Source organism: Molothrus ater, chromosome 19 (genome assembly GCF_012460135.2).
Source record: "Molothrus ater isolate BHLD 08-10-18 breed brown headed cowbird chromosome 19, BPBGC_Mater_1.1, whole genome shotgun sequence".
Lineage (NCBI taxonomy): Eukaryota > Metazoa > Chordata > Aves > Passeriformes > Icteridae > Molothrus > Molothrus ater.
The window spans coordinates 10,423,638-10,447,809 of record NC_050496.2 but is presented as its reverse complement, the minus strand read 5'-3'; the positions used below and the strand labels follow the sequence as shown (position 1 = coordinate 10,447,809).

Genomic DNA, 24,172 nt, shown 5'->3' with positions numbered 1-24,172 from the left:
TGGGCTGGAGAGGATGCAAATGCATTGTCCTTGTGCTTACCCACAGGTTTATTGATGCAAACACATCACTTCCAGTAAATGTGGAGAAGATCTCAGCAAGTGCCTGAGCCAGCTGTGTGCACAAGAAAAAGAGCTCTAAACAGTCACAAGATAGAGGCAGGAACAGGGCTAAAGTTGGTTCATAAGTCCAAAGGAAAATGTAATATAAGTTGGGTTTCTCTGCATTTGAATCCAAGCAATGAACCCAAATTCAGATGGGCCTCTGGCTCCCAAAGGGCCCTGCAAAAGCTTTGATAAAAAAGCAAAAAGAAGCTGTGAAAGAGCAGCTGCAGTTTACCTGCAGCTTCTGCACCACTGCACAAAATCATTCCAGCATTCCTGGGCTTCTGAAAGGGCTGGGAAGGGCAGTCAGAGCAGGTGTGCTCTTGCAGAGAGAGGGGATGGAAGGGCCACATCCACCAGCCTGAAACACCAGGATAATGTTCCCTTGCTGGCCATTTATTTGTGTCTGAAGTTGTTGTGCACAGCACAGAACCTCCCAGATTTCCCTGCAAGAAGCAGAGCCTGCCCCGCTGGAATCTGCCCCACATCCAGCACAGGTTTTCCACATCAGGAGCAGGGATGCTCCAAAGATTTTGGGAATGGTCCTTTGTCATTTTAATGCCCTTTTTTTGTTTTTTCTTTTTCCACTGTACTTTCAAAATGCTGAGTCACAGAAAGAAATGAAGAAGGAAAGGAAAGGAAAGGAAAGGAAAGGAAAGGAAAGGAAAGGAAAGGAAAGGAAAGGAAAGGAAAGGAAAGGAAAGGAAAGGAAAGGAAAGGAAAGGAAAGGAAAGGAAAGGAAAGGAAAGGAAAGGAAAGGAAAGGAAAAAAGAGAGAGAGAGAGAGAGAGAGAGAGAAAGAAAGAAAGAAAGAAAGAAAGAAAGAAAGAAAGAAAGAAAGAAAGAAAGAAAGAAAGAAAGAAAGAAAGAAAGAAAGAAAGAAAGAAAGAAAGAAAGAAAGAAAGAAAGAAAGAAAGAAAGAAAGAAAGAAAGAAAAAAAGAAAGAAAAAGAAAGAAAGAAAGAAAGAGAGAAAGAAAGAGAGAAAGAGAGAAAGAAAGAGAGAAAGAAAGAGAGAAAGAAAGAAAGAAAGAAAGAGAGAAAGAAAGAAAGAAAGAAAGAAAGAAAGAAAGAAAGAAAGAAAGAAAGAAAGAAAGAAAGAAAGAAAGAAAGAAAGAAAGAAAGAAAGAGAGAAAGAGAGAAAGAAAGAAAAGAAAGGAAAAAAAAAGAAAGAAAAGAAAGGAAAGAAAGTAAATTCAGCCAGTCATGTTTCCTCTGCAGTGCACTGAGCTGTGCTTCCCTGATATCCTGTTTGCTCAGTTCCTGAGGTGAGCACCTGAGCACAACTTTCAATTTCAATGAAATCCCCCTGGAAGGAGATCCTTTAAAGAGAAAGGGAAGAGATGGCCCAATTCTGCCCGTGCTGCTGTGACCCTGGTGGGATGCACAGAGTCCATCAGCCCAGAGTGATGAGGACTGGAGAAATTTCCCTCTGCTCCAGCGGGACCAACCCCAACGCCCTCAGCCTCCTTGTAGCCACTGGAAGTTGCCATCATTTGGTGCCACTGCCTGGTGGAGTTGTTTAGATCCCTGTTCCACTTAAAGAGATTAAATTCTCCTCTTTGTCTTTAACTCCTTTTGCTTGGAAGTGTAACCTGGACAGGTTTGTGGTGCAAACACAGCAGCCACCTCCACCTCAGCACAGACTCCTTTTGGTCTGGAACAAATTCCACCACCTTTGGCTCTTTGTACCCACAAACAGAGATGATGTTTGAGGCACCTGAGCAAACAGGGCTGCTGTAAAAATTAATTAGGTGCTGGTTTGAAGGTGCTTTGAAGATGAAAAGCAGTGCAGTGCTTTAGGTTTAATGGCTCTCTGGAGGTTCTCTCCCTGTGCTGCAGGCTGGATTGGACTCTCAGGTGCTGGTTCTGTTTGGTGTTTCCCTGGCTGCAGCAGCACCCAGTGCCAGGGCGGTCTCACCCACCTGCCAGGGATATTTTAGAGGATGTTTTCCTCCCAAATTACACAGCCAGGTGTTTTGGGGCACTCACCTCCTGTGCTCTGTGCAGACCCCTCACATTTTGTTGCTATGAATTGTCCTGGGGGGTTGTAGCTTGAACCTCTTCAGGAGGAGCTGTAGGGCTAAAATACTCTGAACTCCAAGGAGTTAAAAACTTTGCAAGTAGAGCATCAAATCACAGATTCATAGAGTGGCTTGGATGTTGCCTTTCTCTAACATGGAAATGAAACTTGATTAATAATTTTAGTAAGGAGCAAATCTTAAATGAAGGCCTTCAGGAGCAATCATGGAAAGCTGTGCACCATGGCCCACCCCTACAGGGATGAGCACACATTTCTAGGATTTAGGAAATTAGCACGATTGTTAAAAAGCACCAATGAGCAGGACAAGTGGTGATTCAATTCCCCCCAGGTCAGGCCCCTTCTCTGGAGTCCCCCCAGATCTTCTGGACCCCCAAGAGTTGTTCTCAGCCTTGGTTCCCAAGAACCAAGACAGGACTGGGGCTTTGTGCCCCCTGGAGCTTGGAGCTCTGGAATCTGTTTTGTCTAAGGAAAGGCCATGGAAAAGTACTGGGAAAACGAGCCACTAATACAATACTGAGTTACAAATATATGTGTGAAGAATACAGAGAATACAGAAAAGAATAAAAAGGGAAAAGCCAAACCAGCATCAGGAGGGAACCCTGGAGACCCTCTCGTTCCAATTTCCACTCGGCCAGGAAGAAGTAGAACATGAATATGAGCAGTTACAACTTTTGAAGTATAAACAGAGACCACAACAAAGTGACCAGAGGAATTCAGCCCCAGATGGGCTTTTCTTGTGTTTAATGCTTGGGGGGGTGAAGATAAAAAGTTCTGGGGGTTTTTTTATTCAAGTTATAGTTATGTCATTGTATTTACTCAGTATTCTCTTGGCAATTATTTAATTAGAGTCCTTTGAGCTAATATTCTTGGTTAAGGTGGAAACTAAGGAAAATAAAGAAAGTTTCCATGAGATTTGTGCCTTGTGAAGGCTGAGCTGGAGCAGAGGCTGGACAGAGTTCCAGAATAAAGCAGGGATTTATTCAAAGCATCTCCTCCATGGATCCACCTCGGGCAGCACCAGAGCCCAGCCAGGGCTGCACCCAAGATGAACCAAAATGGTCCCAAAATGCACGGCCGGGCACGGGGTCTCTCCCTTGGATCAGTTCTGCTCCATTTGCATCTTGCAGTTCATTGTCCCATTCCAGCTTTAGCCCCTGCAGTCCCATCCTTGTTTTTCTCTCTCCAGCCCACGGGGTTTGTGCTCCTGGGCTGAGATTTGGATCATTTGTCCTTGGTGCCCAGCTGGAGCAGGAATTGTTTTGTGTCCCTGCTCTGTGCACAGAGCTCACCAACACTTAAAATGAAGCTCAGAGCTACACACTAAAGCAGCACAGAATGTGAAAAGTAGAAAAGCTCAAACGTGAGGCATCACTGTGGGGCTTGGGCCTAATGAGGGCTCTGGGACCTTCAACCCTGGATATTCCCAACCATTGCTGTGGGGGAAGGAGGGGATGCAAATGCTTCTGCATGGCTGAGACCTCCTTAGGGAAAACAGTGCTTTTCACTTAATACTGTGCTGTGAGAGCCTTTTCTTCTTTCCAAATGAGGACACAGTGTCCTGATCTCCAGTTTCCAAGATAAAAACGTGGAGTCCATGCTGTGCTTACCGAGCTTGGTCACTGCTGTGCTGATCCTCGTGCACAAACCAACCCAGACAAGGAATTCCCAAGCCCTGCAGGGATCTGAGCAGTGAATCCCTGCTGGAGCAGGAGCTGCTGGGTGTTTTCCTGAGCATGGATGAGCAGGATTCAGGATTCCTGCTCAGCTCAGCCTCTCCCTGCAGCTTCTGGGTGTTTTCCTGAGCATGGATGAGCAGGATTCAGGATTCCTGCTCAGCTCAGCCTCTCCCTGCAGCTTACAGGAGGCACTTAGAACATCAGAGCAGGTGGGGCTGTGCTCAGATTGTGCTCCCAATGATGGGAACAGGGTGATGAACAAACAGCTCCGTGGGGTTGATCACATCCCAGAGGCAGCAAAAGGTCCATCCAGAGGGTGACAGAGATTCCAGAGGGGGAATAACTCTGTGGGAAGCATCACAGGAACCAGCACCCCTCTGTAGATGGCAGGAATTCAGTGTTGCTATTCAGGGAAGCCTTTTCAATGCTTTAATTACATTTTGGGGGATGGAATAAAATCCTGGTGACCTTGTGGATGCAGGCAGGAGCTGGGAGCAGTGGATGGAGCGAGGCAGCTCCTGCCCAGCCTCAAATCTCCCAGCACATATTTCCAACCCAGGGCATGATTAACTGAGATGGTGCTGGAGGTGGAAGGGGGGTGTCCCTGGAAGGGGGGGTTCTTCCAGAAGGTGTGGTCCTCAGGAGAGAGAATCCACTTGAGGAGGGGGTCACCCAGAGAATGGGGTGCCCAGAGTGGGGGTTCTCAGGAGAGGTGATCACCTGGAGAATGGGGTTCCCATGAGGAGAGAATCCTTGGAAGAGGGGATCCCTTGGAGGAGGGGGTTACCTGGAGGATGGGGGTCGCTGGAGGGGGATCTCTGAGAGAATGGAATCCCCAGGAGAGGGGGGTCCTCAGGAAAGGTGCTCACACAGAAAATGGGATCCCCAGGGGGAAACCTTGGAAGGGAGGTCACTTGGAGGAGGGGGTTACCTGGAGGATGGGGGTCCCTGGGAGGGGTGGCTACACAAAGATGGAGTCCCTGGGAGAGGTGGCCACACAAAGGATGTGAGAGGTGGTCACATAAAGGATGGGGGTACCTGGGAGAGGTGGTCACATAAAGGATGGGGGTACTGGGAGAGGTGGTCACACAAAGGATTGGGGGTACTGGGAGAGGTGGTCACACAAAGAATTGGGGGTACCTGGGAGAGGTGGTCACACAAAGGATTGGGGGTACTGGGAGAGGTGGTCACATAAAGGATGGGGGTACCTGGGAGAGGTGGTCACACAAAGGATTGGGGGTACTGGGAGAGGTGGTCACACAGAGGATTGGGGGTACCTGGGAGAGGTGGTCACACAAAGAATTGGGGGTACCTGGGAGAGGTGGTCACACAAAGAATTGGGGGTACCTGGGAGAGGTGGTCACACACAGATGAGGTCCCTGGGAGGGGTGGTCACCTGGAGGATGCGGTCCCTGCAAGTGAAGCCCTCAGGGAAGATTGATGCCCCAAGATTTTTGCTTTTAATGTAATTTTCAGGTATTTGTGGCTCTGTTGGCTATTGTTGTATAGTTATTTCGTTTCTTAGCTAACTCCAAAGCTTTGTGAGACAAACACATTCCTGGAATGCTGCTCTAATCTCGCTTCTTCAGCCAGCCAAGGCCATTTCACTTTCCCATGTATTTAGATACAATGTGGGGCTGGAAGCAAGGGGGAGGCTCCAGTAGGGGGCTGAACAAGAGGGGAATTCCTTCATCAGCTGTACTTCTAATTGGGGACTCTTGTCAATGATGCTGATTTGCTAAACTTATAAAAGTGTCAAAGCCCTGTGCCACGTGTGCATTCTGCCATCAGTGTGCCCAGAGGACCTTCAATATACGGTAATTGGGGTTTTTTCCTCATTTTCATCTCCTTTGGCTGATGATTTTAGGGCTGATGAGGCATCAGGATGGGGTCAGAGGAGAGAATCCTTAGAAGGGAGGGTTCCTTGAAGGGGGGGATGGAGGTCCCTGGTAGGGAGGATCAGGCAGAGGTTGGAGGATTGGGGTCCTCAGGAGGAATGGGGTCACCTGGAGGATGGGGTCCCTGGAAAAGGGATCCTTGGGAGAGATGGGGTCACTGGAAACGGCGTCCTCAGGAGGGATGGGGTTACCCAGGGGAAAGAATCCTTGGAAATGGGGCACCTGGATAATGGAGGTTCCTGGGAAGGGGGGATCATCCAGAGATTGGGGTCCTCAGAAGGGGAATCATGGATCACCCACAGAATGGAGTCCTCAGGAGGGGTGGGGTCATCTATAGGACTAGGTGCTGGGAAAAGGGTCCTCAGGAGGAATGGGGTCACCTGGAGGATGGGGTTCCTGGAAAAGAGGTCCTCAGGAAGAATGGGGTCCCTGGAAAAGGGGTCCTCAAGAGGGATGGGGTCCTCAGGAGGAATGGGGGTCACCTGGAGGATGGGATCCTGGGAAGGGGTTCCTCAGGAGGGATGGGATCACCCAGGGGAAAGAATCCTTTGAAGGGGGTGTCCCTTGAAGGGGGGCACCTGCAGGATGGAGGTTCCTGGGAAGGGGGATCATCCAGAGATTGGGGTTCTTGGGAGGGGAATCATGGATCAGCCAGAGAGTGGAGTCCTCAGGAGGGGCGAGGTCACCTACAGGATGGGGTGCGGGGAAAGGGGTCCTCAGGAGGAATGGGGTCACCTAGAAAAGAGGACCTCAGTAAGAATGGGGTCCCTGGAAAAAGGGGTCCTCAGGAGGGGTGGGGTCACCTGGAGGATGGGGTCCCTGGGAAAGGGGTCCCTGGGAGGATGAGGAGGAGGTGCTCGGACAAGGGGGTCAGCAGCAGAAAGGGATGCCCAGGAGGAGCGAGTCCTGGGGAAGGGGGGGTCTCTCGGAGGATGGGGCCCTGGGGAGCAGTGTCCCTGTGAGGGAAGGGGACAGGGCCCTGGGGAGCAGTGTCCCTGCCAGGGAAGGGGACCGGGCCCTGGGGAGCAGTGTCCCTGCCAGGGAAGGGGACCGGGGGCCAGGGGAGCAGTGTCCCTGTGAGAGCAGGGGACCGGGGCCCTGGGGGGAGCAGTGTCCCTGCCAGGGAAGGGAACTGGGGCCCTGGGGAGCAGTGTCCCTGCCAGGGAAGGAGACCATGGCCCTGGGGAGCAGTGTCCCTGCCAGGGAAGGGGACAGGGCCCTGGGGAGCAGTGTCCCTGCCAGGGAAGGAGACCATGGCCCTGGGGAGCAGTGTCCCTGCCAGGGAAGGGAACTGGGGCCCTGGGGAGCAGTGTCCCTGCCAGGGAAGGAGACCATGGCCCTGGGGAGCAGTGTCCCTGCCAGGGAAGGGAACTGGGGCCCTGGGGAGCAGTGTCCCTGCCAGGGAAGGAGACCATGGCCCTGGGGAGCAGTGTCCCTGCCAGGGAAGGGAACTGGGGCCCTGGGGAGCAGTGTCCCTGCCAGGGAAGGAGACCATGGCCCTGGGGAGCAGTGTCCCTGCCAGGGAAGGGAACTGGGGCCCTGGGGAGCAGTGTCCCTGCCAGGGAAGGAGACCATGGCCCTGGGGAGCAGTGTCCCTGTGAGAGAAGGGGACCATGGCCCTGGGGAGCAGTGTCCCTGTGAGAGAAGGGGACCAGGCCCTGGGGAGCAGTGTCCCTGTGAGAGAAGGGGACAGGGCCCTGGGGAGCAGTGTCCCTGCCAGGGAAGGGGACCGGGGGCCAGGGGAGCAGTGTCCCTGTGAGGGAAGGAGACCATGGCCCTGGGGAGCAGTGTCCCTGTGAGAGCAGGGGACCGGGGCCCTGGGGAGCAGTGTCCCTGCCAGGGAGAGGGGACAGGGCCCTGGGGAGCAGTGTCCCTGCCAGGGAAGGGGACCATGGCCCAGGGGAGCAGTGTCCCTGCCAGGGAAGGGGACAGGGCCCTGGGGAGCAGTGTCCCTGCCAGGGAAAGGGGACTGGGGAGCCCTCGGGAGGGGTGGAAGGGGGACCCCTGGATCGGGGGTGTCCGGGAGGGGAGGAAGGTCAGCAGCAGGGAGGGGCCGGCACTGTTTGGTGGCCCGGGGGATACCGAGGGGTACCGGGGGGTACTGGGGGATACCAGAAGGTACCGGGGTGTACCAGGGGGTACCGGGGGTGCCGGGAGGTACTGAGGGGTACTGGGGAATACTGGAGGGTACCGGGAGGTACAGGCGGGGTTCAGGGGTACAGGGGGGTACAGGGAGGTACCGGGGGATATCGGGGGGGTACCGGCAGGGTTCGGGGATACTGGAGAATACCGGGAGGTACCGGGGGTACCGGCGGGGTTCAGGGGGTACTAGGGGTTACCGGGGGGTACCGGGAGGTACCGGGGGTACCGGTGGGGTTCAGGGGGTACTAGGGGTTACCGGGGGGTACCGGGAGGTACTGGGGGGTACCGGTGGGGTTCAGGGGGTACTAGGGGTTACCGGGGGGTACAGGGAGGTACCGGGGGGTATCGGGGGGGTACCGGCAGGGTTCGGGGATACTGGAGAATACCGGGGGGTACTGGGGGGTACCGGCAGGGTTCGGCGGGTACCGGGAGGTACTGGGGGGTACCGGCGGGGTTCAGGGGGTACTAGGGGTTACCGGGGGTTACCGGGGGGTACCGGGAGGTACCGGGGGTACCGGTGGGGTTCAGGGGGTACCGGCAGGGTTCGGCGGGTACCGGGGGGTACCAGGGAATACCGGAGGGTACTGGGGGGGGTACCGGCAGGTACCGGTGGGGTACTGGCGGGGTTCGGGGGGTTCGGCTCCGCTGCCGAGGGGCGGTCCCGGCCCGGGGGGCGGTGGCAGGGGCCGGGCCCGGCCCCTCCGGCTCGGGTGGGACGGGAAGGGGAAGGAGCGGAGAGGAAGAGGAGGAGTTGGGCTGCACCTGGGTGCGCGTCGTTACTCGCGGGTGCCGATGGCTGGGGCGGCCGAGCCGGCGGGGCTGCGCGCTGAACGGTGAGAAAAGCGCATTGCCAGGGACTCCGAGCGGGAGAAAAGGGAGATGTGCAAAGCAGGAGTGTCCTCCCTGCGAGACACGCGGGGTACCCGCGGCTGGGGCGCCCTGGGGATGCTCGGGGATTTAGGAGGATGCAGGGGGATGCTCAGAGATGCAGGGGGATGCTCGGTGATGCTCAGGTATACAGGGGGATGCTCAGGGATTTTGGGGATGCTCAGAGGATGCTCGGGGAAGTTCAGGGATTTGCAGGGATGCAGGAGGATGTTCAGGGATGCAGTAGTATGCAGGAGGATGCTCGGGGACGTTCAGGCATGCAGGAGATACTCAGGGATGCTGGGGATGCTCAGGGATGTTCAGGGATGCAGGAGGATGCTGGAGATGTTTAGAGGATGCTCAAGGATGCAGGAGGATGCTCAGAGATGTGCAGGGATGTTCAGGGATGCAAGAGAATGCTCGGGGATGTTGAGGGATGCAGGGGGATGCTGAGGGATGCAGGAGGATGCTCGGGGATGTTCAGGGATGCAGGAGGATGCCTGGGGATGCTCAGGGATGCAGGGGGATGCTCAGGGATGTTCAGGGATGCAGGAGGATGCTCAGAGATGTGCAGGGATGCAGGGGGATGCCTGGGGATGTTCAGGGATGCAGGGGGATGCTCAGGAATGCAGGAGGATGCTCAAGGATGCTGAGGATGCTGCGGGAGCTGTGCAGGGACAGCCTGACCCAGCTCTGCTCCGTGTCATTCCTTGTCCCCTCAGGGAAGCAGGGATGAGTTTGGAGGGAAGGGATTTGCAGCCCTGGGCAGGGCAGGGGTTCCTCTTGGGGCTGATACAGGAGAAAATTCAGAAAAGGGAGAAAATTCAGCCCATTTTTTAAACTTACCACATAAAGTATTTATGTTATTAAATGTTGTTACAGTCACAATTTCAATGATGTAAAGAGCTCAGCAGAGTTTTGCTGAAGGACCACCTCGGCTGCTGTCTTGTAGCAGCAAGATCAATAATCTCATTTTCCTGCTGTTCCACAGGGTTGTTCGCTCATGAGTTGTTTTTGCCTCGAGCCACAGCTCATTTAGCTGTGGCTGACACCCTTCTTGTTTGGTTTTCTTTGGGTTTTTGGGGTTTTTTGGGTGGTTTTTTTTTTGGCTTGAGGGACAAGGCAAACGTGCTGTGCAGCACCAATCAGCATGTGACCTTTACAGCCCGTTGCCAGGTTGGTGCCTGGGGAAGGGAGGGGAGGCTTCCCAGGGATCAGCTGAGCAGTATTTAAGAAGCACTGGCACCTCTGATGTGGAATTAAAGCCCAGAGCCAGCCATTCCCTCGAGATGGCTTCGATTGAGATGCCCACAAGGGTTTGTGTGTCACCCGCTCGCCACAGCAGCACAAATCACAAGGCATTGCCTGAGCTGAGGAGGATCCTCACAGACTATCTGCATTTTTACTGCTCTTAATCAATTCAAATGCCTTGGCAGCTTTTTCTGCTGGGCCTCTGTGTTCCTTTCCTTCATCTGGAGTTTCAAAGAGGGTCTGGGTTGGTTTTTTTTCCTCCCCCAAATACAATTTTTCACCTTTCAAGTGATGCTTCTTCGGTGTCCTTCATCATTCTGTGGCCTACGTGGAGGTGGCAGGTGTAATATGAAAAATTAATTAACATTCTTCAGATGACCCTTCCTCCAACCTGGCTGACGTAAATGAAAGCATGGCAGAGTTCCAGTGGAGATGTGGGAGTGTTTTGGGTTTTGGAAGTGGATAGAAAATAATTAGAGGAAAAACAGTAACTGGCACTGGTGATTGAATCTTGTTAAATCGTCTTTGCCAGGTTTGGGAGTTTAATAAAATTATTATTATTATTATTATTATTATTATTATTATTATTATTATTATTATTATTATTATTATTATTATTATTATTATTATTCTAATTATTCTAATTATTCTAATTATTCTAATTATTCTTTAATTAAAATATTGTGGCTGAGGGAAGGGGTTCCTGGGTTAGACCCTTGTGCTCAGGAGGGCCCTTGGTGCATTTTACTCCTGGGACTGCTCTTGGAATGTGCAAACAGTGGCACTTGCAGGGCATGCTGTGAGCAGGGTGATTTTCATGACCTGTAAGCAAGAACTGCTGCTTTTGATTATTTTTCAAACACTCTGCTGTCACTGGGAAAGGTTTTTTGCCTGAAAATATCCAGAGGAGTTGTACTCATTTCTCCTGCAGGGCTTGGTTGCTGTCATAGCTTGGTGTTGAAGCTTTTTGTAGTTGGATTTTTTGGGTTTTTTTAAGGAAAATATATTTTTTTTTAATTTTTGAAGTAGTGTCAGTGTGAGGGCAGCACTCCAGGCTGGAGGTGGGATTCATTCCCAGAAATTCAAATTGCACTGATTGAATCCCACATCCCTTGTGGGGTCTCTGCTCCATGGAGGACCCCAGAGCCAGCCTGGGAATTTGGTTCCTTTTAGCCCCTTTTCCCTCCTCTCACCCCTCCCATGCTCAGACAGGCTCTATGTATAAAATATTTGTGTATTTATAGTGGTGCTGACATCTGAGGAGCTTCCTGTGTCCCGTTCCTGAGGTGGTGTCTGTGCTCCAAAAAAAGATTTCCCCATTAGAACCCAGCCAGGGAAGGAAGTTTGAGCCATGTGGTGTCTGACAGATAACTGAGAGCCCAGAGCTCTGCACAGGCACCAGCAACATCAGCCTGCTCTGGAAGGAGTGCTGGGGGCTGGAATATGGATAAATTCCACATTCTCCACTGTGTTTTGGCTGAAGGGCTGAGGAATTACTCAGTTTCTTGTTGAAGTCCTTGTTGCTGAGAATTTGAAACTTTCTGTGCTGGCAGGCACTGACCCCCACAAGAACACTGCACTGACCTGAGGCCGTGGAGAAGCTTCCAAAACTGATTATTAGCACTGGGATTATGGGTGTGGAGTTGGTTAGAAGTGTGTGGTGTCACAGGGTGGAAAACTTGAAGTTAAGGGTTTAGAATACAGTAATAGATGTAAAGCAGGATGGAGGTTTTAGGGTGGAGGCTGCTCCTTCTTCTTCACCTTCTTCTCCGTGGGTTTGGGTGGTTTTGTGTAATTGGATAAAAATCCACATTGCAGGGCATGGGTGGTTGTTGGGTTAAAAGTGAAAATAATTGAGGTGTCATTTCTTAATTGGACAGTTTATCCTTAAAAGGCCTTGTAGAGAAAGCTAGTTAGCCATTGTGATGCTTGTTAGTGAAATACTGCAGAACTCACCCCTTGTGAGACTGTAATATGGATAAGAAATTATTCTTATGGATAAGAAATAAAGGATCTTCTTTATTTCTTATCCATATTCCTATCTTTATTTCTTATCTTCTTTCTTCTTATCCATATAAGCAATAAACACCTGAGTCTGAGCACGAAATACCATCTCAAGAGCTTCAGTCCCTGCCAGAGGCAGAAGAGAAGCCAGACCCAGCAGTTTGTCACTGGTGTTGGTGGAGGTGGGCTTGGTGCCACCTGTGCCCTCTGAGCAGCTCCTGGTGTTGTCTCACCCTCCCAGGTGAAATGTCCCAACGCTCCCAGCTGAGGAAGCAGAGGGAGATGGAGACTGAGCCCTGACTGCCAACCTCAGGCAGCAAAAAGGGCGGCAAAACCCAGGAGAGAAGAACCCTTGCAGCCCCCATCCCTCCCCAGGTACGTGCAGCCATTCCTGGAAGAACATTTCCTATTTAATGCCATTCATGAATGTCATTTCTTTTCCCTCTCCCCACGGCCATGTGCAGCCTGGGGAGTGGTGAAGAGGTTAAAAAGCAGGAGTGAGTGGTGCTGGCTGTGCTCCAGCAGGGAAGTGAGTGGTGCTGGCTGTACTCACAGCCCATTGCACAGCTGGCCCCAGGGCAGCTCTCCCTGCTCCTGCCCTCAGCCTGCAGTGCTGCTCCACAGAACTGCTGGGGCTGGGATCACGGGGGAAATGGAAATAAACCTGGCTTAACTCGGGGCTAGGGAGCTGGGCTTAACTCAGGGCTAAGGAGCTGGGCTTAACTCAGGGCTAGGGAGTTGGGCTTAACTCAGGGCTAGGGAGCTGGGCTTAACTCAGGGCTAGGGAGCTGGGCTTAACTCAGGGCTAGGGAGTTGGGCTTAACTCAGAGCTAGGGAGCTGGGCTTAACTCAGGGCTAGGGAGCTGGGCTTAACTCGGGGCTAGGGAGCTGGGCTTAACTCAGGGCTAGGGAGCTGGGCTTAACTCAGGGCTAAGGAGCTGGGCTTAGGTTGGGGCTAGGGAGCTGGGCTTAACTCAGGGCTAGGGAGCTGGGCTTAACTCAGGGCTAGGGAGCTGGGCTAGGGCTGGTCCTGCCCTGGGGCAGAGGGGTGGCTCCAAGGCGTCCTGGGGCATCTTCAGCCCAAATTGCCAGCTGGATTCCCAGCTGCCCTTATTCCCAATTGCTCTCATTGCCAGTTTCTCTCATCCCCAATTTCTCTCATTCCCAATTCCTCATTTCTCTCACTGCCAATTTCTCTCATTCCCAGTTCCCAATTGCTCTTATTCCCAATTTCTCTCATTCCCAATTGTCAGTTTCTCTCATTCTCAATTTCTCTCATTCCAAATTTCTCTCATTCCCAGCTTCTCCCATTCCCAATGTCTCTCATTCCTAATTCCCAGTTTCTCCCATTCCCAGTCTCTCTCTTTGCCAATCTCTCCCATTCCCAATTCCCAGTCTCTCCCATTCCCAGTCTCTCCCATTCCCAGTTTCTCCCACTCCCAGTCTCTCCCATTCCCACTCTCTCCCATTCCTACTCTCTCCCATTCCCAGTTTCTCCCTTTCCCACTCTCTCTCATTCCCAGTCTCTCCCCCTCCCAGTCTCTCCCATTCCCAATTCCCACTCTCTCCCATTCTCCATTCCCAGTCTCTCCCATTCCCAGTCTCTCCCATTCCCAGTCTCTCCCATTCCCACTCTCTCCCATTCCCAGTTTATCCCATTCCCAATCCCCAGTCTCTTCCATTCTCAATTCCCAGTCTCTCCCATTCCCAGTTTCTCCCATTCTCCATTTCCAGTCTCTCCCATTCCCATTTTCTCCCTTTCCCACTCTCTCCCATTCCCAGTTTCTCCCATTCCCAGTTTCTCCCACTCTCTCCCATTCCCAGTCTTTCTCATTCCCAGTCTGTCCCATTCCCAGTCTCTCCCATTCCCAGTTTCTCCCATTCCCAATTCCCAGTCTCTCCCATTCCCAGTCTCTCCCATTCCCAGTTTCTCCCACTCTCTCCCATTCCCAGTTTCTCCCATTCTCCATTTCCAGTCTCTCCCATTCCCATTTTTTCCCATTCCCACTCTCTCCCATTCCTAGTTTCTCCCATTCCCAATTCCCACTCTCTCCCATTCCCCATTCCCACTCTCTCCCATTCCCAGTCTCTCCCATTCCCCATTCCCACTCTTTCCCATTCCCAGTTTCTCCCACTCTCTCCCATTCCCAGTTTCTCCCACTCTCTCCCATTCCCAGTCTCTCCCATTCCCCATTCCCCAGTGACAGCCCCATAACCTGTATCAGGAGTTATTAAAACATCAAAAACTGAAACTTTTCTGTGACCATCCAAGCCCAGAGGTGCTGAACGCTGCAGCTGCCCGCCTCAGCTTGGGAAATTTAACAAAAAATTTCTATTTTTGTCATTTAACAAAAAATTTGTATTTTTGTCATTTAACAAAAAATTTGTATTTTTTTCTTCTGAAAGCAGCCCAGAAAATGGCCCCAGGAGCTCCAAGAGAGGCAGGAGTGTGGAGGCAAACCCGAGCTCTGCTCTTCAAGAATTGCCTGATCAAGTGCAGGACCAAGAAGAGCAGTGTGCAGGTGAGGGGGCTCCTCGCAGGAAACATGATGAGGTTTTTGAAATATTCCATTTTTTTTTTGATACAGGAGGTGCTTTTCCCTCTATTTTTCCTGTTCTGCTGATCCTGATGAGTATATTTTGAGTTTTTTTGAACTTTTGAAGCATTGAATTTTGAAATATTCCATATTTTTTTGGTGCACACGTCGCTTTTCCCAATATTTTTCCTGTTCTGGTTGATCCTAATCAGTACATCATTAATTTTTTTAACCCTTTGAAACGTTGGATTTTAAAATATTCCAATTTTTTGGTGCACACGGTGCTTTTCCCAATGTTTTTCCTGTTCTGCTGCTCCTGATGGGTACACAATGAACTTTTTTCAATCTTTCAAATACTGAATTTTGAAATATTCCATTTTTTGGTACAGGAGGTGCTTTTCCCTCTATTTTTCCTGTTCTGCTGATCCTGATGAGTATATTTTGAGTTTTTTTGAACTTTTGAAGCACTGAATTTTGAAATATTCCATATTTTTTTGGTGCACACCGTGCTTTTCCCAATATTTCTCCTGTTCTGGTTGATCCTGATGAGCATGATGCTCCCTCACAGGAAATATGATCAAGTTTTTTGAAATATTCCAATTTTTGGTGCTTTTCCCTCTGTTTTTCCACTTCTGGCTGATCCTAATGAGCATATACTGAATTTTTTTGACCCTTAAAAATACCGAATTATAAAATATTCACTTTTTTTTGGTACAGGAGGTGCTTTTCCCTCTGTTTTCCTCTTCCGGCTGATCCTAATGAGCATATATTGAATTTTTTTGACCCTTTCAGATACTAAATTTTGAAATATTCAATTTTTTCCCTACAGGAGGTGCTTTCCCCTCTGTTTGTCCACTTCTGGCTGATCCTAATGAGCATATATTGAATTTTTTTTGACTGTTTGAAATACTAAATTTTAAAAGATTCCATTTTTTCCCTACAGGAGGTGCTTTCCCCTCTGTTTTTCCTGTTCTACTGATCCTGATGAGTATATAGTGAATTTTTTTGACCCTTTCAGATACTAAATTTTGAAATATTTTATTTTTTTTTGTCCAGGAAGTGCTTTCCCTATGGTTTCCCCTAATCTGGTTGATCCTAATGAGTGCATCATTAATTTTTTTGATTGTTTGAAATACTAAATTTTAAAATATTCAAATTTTTTGGGTCCAGGAGGTGCTTTGCACTCTATTTTTCCACTTCTGGCTGCTCCTAATGACCATATATTGATTTTTTCTGACCCTTAAAAATACCGAATTTATAAAATATTCCATTTTTTCCCTACAGGAGGTGCTTTTCCCTCTGTTTTTCCTCTTCTGGCTGATCCTAATGAGCATATATTGAATTTTTCTGGCCCTTAAAAATACTGAATTATAAAATATTCCATTTTTTCCATACAGGAGGTGCTTTTCCCTCTGTTTTCCTCTTCTGGCTGATCCTAATGAGCATATATTGAATTTTTTTTGACTGTTTGAAATACTAAATTTTAAAAGATTCCATTTTTTCCCTACAGGAGGTGCTTTCCCCTCTGTTTTTCCTGTTCTGCTGATCCTGATGAGTACAAAGTGAATTTTTTTGACCCTCTCAGATACTAAATTTTGAAATATTTTATTTTTTTTTGTCCAGGAAGTGCTTTCCCTATGGTTTCCCCTGATCTGGTTGATCCTAATGAGTGCATCATTAATTTTTTTGATTGTTTGAAATACTAAATTTTAAAATATTCAATTTTTTTGGGGTCCAGGAGGTGCTTTGCACTCTGTTTTTCCACTTCTGGCTGATCCTAATGACCATACATTGATTTTTTCTGACCCTTAAAAATACCGAATTTATAAAATATTCCATTTTTTCCCTACAGGAGGTGCTTTTCCCTCTGTTTTTCCTCTTCTGGCTGATCCTGATGAGCATGATGCACCCTCACAGGAAATATGACGAGGTGCCCAACACAGACCTGGGCCCCCTGGACCCCTCGGTGCTGGTGAATTTTGTCATTGGCTACACCCCCCCCACAGCCCTGGCTCGGGAGATCATGAGGAAAGTGGCTTCTGACAACTTTGAGGATGGTATTGACACCTTAAATCTTGGGTTTTTCCCCATATTTCCTGCTGGAAATCTTTTTTTTTTTCCCCATATTTCCTCCAGGAACTTTGAGGGGGGAGCTCAGTGTTTGAAGGGGGAGGTCGGTGGTGCTGTAATAGGAAAAATCTGAATTTTTCAGAGGAGGGAATGTGAAGCTATTGGGGTTTTCTGTTGATTTTTAGGGGCTTTTGGTTGGTTTTGGTTTTTTTTTTTTTCTAGTTTTATGGAGTTCTCTGATGGTTTTAGCATTTTTCTTGGTGTTAGGGTTTATTGTTGGTTTTGGGGTTTTTTCCCTGGTTTTAGGCGCTTGTTGTTGTTGTTGTTGTTGTTGTTGTTTTGGGTGTTTTTTCCTGGTTTTGGGGTTATTTTACTGTTTGCAGAGGTTATTTTCTGGTTTGGTGGTTTTTAGCTGGTCTTGGTGGGGTTTTTTGGGTTGGTTTTTTTTTTTTTTTTGCTGATTTTTGGGGATTTTTTTGCTGGTTTTGGGCCCCCCACAGCCCTGGCTCAGGAGATCATGAGGAAAGTGGCTTCTGACAACTTTGAGGATGGTATTGACACCTTAAATCTTGGGGTTTTTCCCCATATTTCCTGCTGGAAATCTTTTTTTTTTTTCCCCATATTTCCTGCAGGAACTTTGAGGGGGGAGCTCAGTGTTTGAAGGGGGAGGTCGGTGGTGCTGTAATAGGAAAAATCTGAATTTTTCAGAGGAGGGAATATGAAAGTGTTGGGGTTTTTTGTTGATTTTTAGGGGTTTTTGGTTGATTTTCAGGGGTTTTTTGGTTCATTTTGGTTCATTTTTCTGGTTTTACTGTTTTTTTTTTCTGGTTTTAGGGGTTTTTTTTCTTGGTTTTGTGGGGTTTTTTTGCCGGCTTTGAGGATTTTTTTGTTGATTTTATGGGGTTTTTTTGCTGCTTTGGAGCATTATTTTTTCTTGGTTTTAGGGTTTTATATTCGTTTTCGGGGATTTTTAGCTGCTTTGGGGATTTTTTCCTGGTTTTATGGTTATTTTGTTGGGTTTGGGCTTCTTGTGCTGCTTTTGGGGTTTTTTTTCTGGCACAAAATATTCATTTCAAAGTGATTCCTATTCCTGGGGCAGCCCCAAGAAGAAAAATCAGCTCTGGGGCTGATTTTGAGGGGTTTTTTTTGATTTTCAGGGCTTTGGGGTTTTTTTTGTTGATTTTCTGGGGCTGGTGGTGCCTCCCCTGTGACATCCTGGGGCAGCCTCAGGGGAAATTCTGGTTATTTTCTCTCCTGGTGCCGCTACCAAATCAACATTTTTCATTTATTTCAGTTGCTGATTCTCATCAGCACTTTGTCACCTCTTCTTTTGAAGGCAATTTTCCTTTTTTTCCTTTTCCTCTTTTCATTTTTTAATGTTTATTTTGGTTTTGTTTTTTTTTTTTTTCCCCGTTTGGGTTTTTCTCCCCTCTTCACCTTTTCCTGATTTTTTCTTCTTATTTTGTTTTCTTCATATTTGTTTGCTTTTCCCCACTTATTGGGGTTTTTTTCCATTTGTTTGGGTTTTACTCTTGTTTGTTTTTCTTGTTTCTGTTAATTTTTTTGTTTGTTTGAGTTTTTTTCCATTTGTTTCATTTTTTTCTCATTTGCTTGGGTTTTCCTCATTTGTTTGGGTTTCTTTCTTATTGGTTTTGGTTTTTTTCTCATTTATTTGGCTTTTTTCCACTTGTATGTTTTTATTCTGATTTGTTTGGGGTTTTCCCCTTTGTTTGGGTATTTCCCTTTTGTTTGGTTTTTTTTTCCCCATTTGTGTGGGGTTTTTCCTGGTTTCTTTCTCTTTTTATTTTTCTTTTTTCCCCCAACACTTTCCTGCACACCTCACACTCAACAAAAACCAATTTCTCCAATCTTACTCTGTCTCTTTTTGTAGTTTTGGATCTTTCATTCTTTTCTTTAAGTTTTTTATCCTTGAAAATTACTTTGGATCCATGGCCCAGCCCCAAATCTGCATTTTCCTCATCTCCTCCTTTTTTTTTTCCCATCCACTGCTGAAATCAGTGACCATAAAACCACATTTTGATGGATTTATCCATCCTCACCCCCCATCTGCATTTCCTGGGAAATTCTGGGAATAAACTGGGGCAGCCAGCAAAGGATTGGAGCACAGAAACTCTGGGAGCAGCAAAAAAATGAGGGGAAAAGGGAAAAATTCCAGGATAAAATTGGATTATTCACCCTGCAGTGCTGAGCTGAACTCCTGCAATGTCTGTTCATGAGAATATTCCCCTCCCTGTGGCAAAAATAAATATTTCCATCAATAATCATGGAATAGTTTGGGTGGGAAGGGTCTCCAAACCCCAATAAGTTGTTAAGGATTTTTATGATGCTTCTTTAAAGTGTTGGACGTTTTTATTCTGGGCTGTGGCGGGGAATAAATAAAAAATGAATAAATATTTATATTATATTATATTATATTAATTATATTAATTATATTAATTATATTATATTATATTATATTATATTATATTATATTATATTATATTATATTATATTATATTATATTATATTAATTCTATTATATTATACTATATTATATATTATATATTATATGTTATATGTTATATGTTATATGTTATATGTTATGTTATATATTATATCATATTACATCATACTATATTACTATTAATTATATTCTATTATATTCATATTTTAATGTATTTTATTATATTCATATTTTATTATATTTTATTATGTTTTAATATTATAGTATGGTATAATACAGGATATATTAGATTGTATGTATATTATATTATATGTATATTATATTATATCTTATATCATATATTATGTTATATCATACTATATTACTATTAATTATATTCTATTATATGAATATTTTATTGTATTTTATTATATTCATATTTTATTATATTTTATTATATTTTAATATTATAGTGTGGTATAATACAGTATATATTATACTATATCTATATGATATGTATATGATATGTATATGATATGATATGATATGATATGATATGATATGATATGATATGATATGATATTATATTATATTATATTATATTGTAAGTACAGTATATTATAGTATAGTAAATTATATTTTAATATTATATTTTATTTTAAATATTGTATTTTTAATATTTTAACATATTTACTATAATTTTATATTTAGATTTGTATTTCTATTTATAGTGTATTTATATTTTTATTACAGTATATTTTTATAATTTATATTTATTTATAAGTTTTCATTTTATATTTTATATTTCTCTTTTAATGCTGCCAGGCCTCATCACTGAGGAGTATTTGAGTGAGGAGGAGCTGGAGCAGGCGAGTTTTCTCAAACCCTCCAACTTTGTGGGGGTGGTGTTCAAGGACTCCATGTCCTACCAGCTGAGGTTCCACGACTCCATCGCCATGTCCTCCATCTACACCGAGTCCAGAGGTAAACCTGCAGGGGACAGAGCTGCAAAATCATCCCAAAATTTCATTTTTTTGGCCTGGTGTCACATATATTGGTTTGTGGGCTTGTTGGTGCTGTTATCAGGGAGTGGAGCAGCTGTAACTCAATTTTTTGGGATTTTATCGTGGAATTATGGCATGGAAGGGCTCCTGAAGATGCTGATTCCTTATTTAATAGTAAATCCAGATAGTAATGGTAACCCAGAGGTAAACCTGCAAGGGAATAAGCTGGAAAATCATCCCAAATTTTCCTTTTATGTTTTTTTTTTCTGGCCTGGTGTTGCATTTGTGGGGTTTTTGGTGCTGTTACCAGGGAATGGGGCAGCTGTAACTCAATTTTTTGGGATTTTAATGGGACATGGCTTGGCTTGGAAGGGATCCTGAAGATGATGATTCCCTATTTAATAGCAATTCCAGATAGTAATAGTAAATAGTAATTACTAGTAATTACTATCTAGAGGTAAACCTGCAAGAGAATAAGCTGGAAAATCATCCTATATATTCATTTTTCAGGTTTTTTTTGGCTTAGTGTTGCATGTGTTGGTTTGTGGGGCTTGTTGATGCTGTTATCAGGGAGTGGAGCAGCTGTAACTCAATTTTTTGGGATTTTAATGTGGAATTGTGGCATGGAAGGGCTCCTGAAGATGATGATTCCCTATTTAGTAGTAAATCCAGATAGTAATGGTAATCCAGAGGTAAACATGCAAGGGAACAAGCTGGAAAACCATCCCAAAATTTCATTTTTTTGCTTTTTTTTTTGGCCTGGTGTGGCATGTATTGGTTTGTGGGGGTTGTTGGTGCTGTTATTGGGGAGTGGAGCAGCTGTAACTCAGTTTTTTGAGATTTTAACATGGAATTATGGCATGGAAGGGCTCCTGAAGGTGATTATTGCCTATTTAATAGTAAATCCATATAGTAATGGTAATCCAGAAGTAAATCTGCAAAGGAACGAGCTGGAAAACCATCCCAAAATTTCATTTTTTTGCTTTTTTTTGGCTTGGTGTGGTGTGTATTGGTTTGTGGGGATTGTTGGTGCTGTTATCAGGGAGTGGAACAGCTGTAACTCAATTTTTTGGGATTTTAATGTGGAATTGTGGCATGGAAGGGCTCCTGAAGATGCTGATTCCCTATTTAATAGTAAATCCATATAGTAATGGTAACCCAGAGGTAAACCTGCAAGGGAATAAGCTGGAAAATCATCCCAAATTTTCCTTTTTTGGTTTTTTTTTTCTGGCCCGGTGTTGCGTTTGTGGGGGTTTTTGGTGCTGTTACCAGGGAATGGGGCAGCTGTAACTCAATTTTTTGGGATTTTAATGGGACATGGCTTGGCTTGGAAGGGATCCTGAAGATGATGATTCCCTATTTAATAGCAATTCCAGATAGTAATAGTAAATAGTAATTACTAGTAATTACTATCTAGAGGTAAACCTGCAAGAGAATAAGCTGGAAAATCATCCTATATTTTCATTTTTCAGGTTTTTTTGGCTTAGTGGTGCATGTGTTGGTTTGTGGGGCTTGTTGGTGCTGTTATCAGGGAGTGGAGCAGCTGTAACTCAGTTTTTTGGGATTTTAATGTGGAATTATGGCATGGAAGGGCTCCTGAAGATGATGATTCCCTATTTAGTAGTAAATCCAGATAGTAATAATAATCCAGAGGTAAACATGCAAGGGAACGAGCTGGAAAACCATCCCAAAATTTCATTTTTTTGCTTTTTTTTTGGCCTGGTGTGGCATATATTGGTTTGTGGGGTTGTTGGTGCTGTTATCGGGGAGTGGAGCAGCTGTAACTCAATTTTTTGGGATTTTATCGTGGAATTATGGCATGGAAGGGCTCCTGAAGGTGATTATTGCCTATTTAATAGTAAATCCAGATAGTAATGGTAATCCAGAGGTAAATCTGCAAGGGAATAAGCTGGAAAATCATCCCAAATTTTCTTTTTTTTTCACCTGGTGTTGCGTGTATTGTTTTGTGGGGGTTGTTGGTGCTGTCATCAGGGAGTGGAGCAGCTGTAACTCTATTTTTTGGGATTTTCACCTGGAATTGTGGCCTGGGAGGTCTCCTGGAGATGATCATTCCCTGTTTCCCCTGCAGCCACGTGCTCCAGCCTGCGCAAGAGCTGCGAGTCTGTGACCTACTGGAGCTCGGGGTTCACAGCCCTGCAGGCCTGCATTGATGCTGCCATCATCCAGGTGAGGAATCCCACAAAACCCATAAAATCCCACCCAAAAAATCCCATAAAATAGGGCTTGGAACACAAAAACCCTGAGAGGAAGCCCTGAGGGAGCTGGGGGTGCTCAGCCTGGGGAAAAGGAGACTCAGGGGTGCCCCCATCACCCTCACAGCTCCTGAAAGGTGCCTGTGCTCAGCTGGGGCTGGGCTCTGACACAACCAGAGCACACAGCCCCGAGCTGCACCAAGGGAAATACAGGTTGGAAAGCAGGGAAAAGTGTTTGACACAAAGGGGGATAAAGTTCTGGAATGTTCTGCCCGGGGAGGTGGGGGAGTCCCCATCCCTGGGTGTGTTTAACAAAGCCTGGATGCGGCACTGGGGGCCAGGGTTTGGGTGAGGGGCTGGGGCTGGGCTGGACTCGATGGCCTTGGAGGTCTCTGACAACCTGGGGATTCTGTGAATTCTGTGAAAATCCCACAAAATCCCATTAAATCCCATCCTCACCCCAGGAAAAGGCAGATCCAGGGGCTGCTTAATCTGCCTGTTAATCCTGGGAGATGCTGTGTGAGATTCCAGCTGGCATCTAATGACAAGGCAGAACTTTTAGGGTGGTTTGGCCATGTTTTGTCCAGGACTGTTTTGTCCAGGACTGTTCTGTCCAGGTACCACAGGGAAAATGCCATAAAATCCCACAAAATCCCATTAAATCCCATTAAATCCCACCCTCACTCCAAAAAAGGGCAGATCCAGTGGCTGCCTGGGCTGTTTAATCTATCTGTCAGTCCTTGGAGATGCTGTGTCTCAAATCCCAGCTGGGATCTGATGAGAAGGCAAAAGTTTTGGGGTGGGTTTGCTTGTGTTTTGTCCAGGGCTGTTTTGTCCAGGGAAAATCCTATAAAATCCCAAAAAATCCCATCCTCACCCCAAAAAAGGGCGCATCCAGGGCTGCCTGCTAATCCTTAATCTGTCTGTCAGTCCTTGGAGATGCTGTGTCTCAAATCTCAGCTGGGATCTGATGAGAAGGCAGAAGTTTTGGGGCAGGTTTGGCCATGTTTTGTCCACATACCACTGGGAAAATCCCAGAAAATGCCACCTTCACCCCAAAAAAGGGCAGATCCAGGGACTGTACGGGCTCCTTCATCTGCCTAGAGATGCTGTGTCAGATCCCAGCTGGGATCTGATGAAAATGCAGAAGTTGTGGGGCAGGTTTGGCCATGTTCTGTCCAGGACTGTTTTGTCCAGGATTTCCCCAGTCCTGTTGGGTTGGATTCTGAGGATTTGTGTCTCCATTTGCATCCCAGAGATGCTGAACATCCAGCACAACCCTCCTCAAATGCTCCCCCCAAAATGCCATTCCAGACAGAATTTACCTGCAAAATTTATTATTTTTGCTGTCACTGTTTCTCAGCAATTTTTCCCAATTTCCCTCCCCTCACCCTGCTCGTGCAGGCAGCAAATTCCATCTTTTTAAATGACAGAAATTCCACATTTCCTCATTTCATCCCCAGGCATTCAGGTGTTTTCCAGTCTTGCTTTTGGCCTGGAATTTGGGGTCAGGAAGGTTTTGGGCTCTCCAGATCTCTGGGGTGGAGTGGTTGGGATGGGGCTGAAAAATCAGGAAAAATGTCAAAATAACTTTTCCTCCTCTTCCTTCCAGCTGAAGACAAATCATTCTGTTTGGGAACAGCTGGATCTGACCAGAGCCATGGTTATGGGAGAGGCTGCAGTGGTGGAAATTGATAATTTCCCTCGTGCAATCATTTTAATTTACCTGGTGATTGCATTCTCCCCATTTGGGTATTATTTAGCAATTCACATCGTGGCAGAAAAGGAGAGGAAGCTGAAGGAGTTCTTGAAAATTTTGGGACTCCATGACACTGCCTTCTGGTATGTGAGTGTTTGCTACAACCTGTTCCTTAGAAAAGAAAAAAAAAAATATGTAAAGGGAAAAAAAAATTAAATATATGTA

The 24,172-nt window shown here is 46.5% G+C and overlaps 1 protein-coding gene across 5 annotated transcripts in view; it reads left to right on the top strand.

Moving 5' to 3' along the window:
* The first annotated feature begins 8,617 nt into the window (after window positions 1–8,617).
* Window positions 8,618–24,172, top strand: part of ABCA5 (ATP binding cassette subfamily A member 5) — a 50,551-nt gene continuing 34,996 nt past the window's right edge. Inside the window, exons 1-7 of one of the 5 annotated variants that reach the window (XM_036394435.1) lie at window positions 8,618–8,692; window positions 12,223–12,356; window positions 14,391–14,503; window positions 16,371–16,575; window positions 19,857–20,015; window positions 22,125–22,222; window positions 23,861–24,090. In XM_036394435.1, coding sequence (XP_036250328.1) covers window positions 14,399–14,503; window positions 16,371–16,575; window positions 19,857–20,015; window positions 22,125–22,222; window positions 23,861–24,090 — 797 coding nt within the window. In that variant the 5' untranslated portion in view covers window positions 8,618–8,692; window positions 12,223–12,356; window positions 14,391–14,398. Of the gene's footprint in view, window positions 8,693–12,056; window positions 12,357–14,387; window positions 14,504–16,370; window positions 16,576–17,084; window positions 17,140–19,856; window positions 20,016–22,124; window positions 22,223–23,860; window positions 24,091–24,172 lie in introns of those variants that run through there. The other 4 variants (XM_036394436.1, XM_054516849.1, XM_054516850.1 and 1 more) reach the window with 4 other exon arrangements.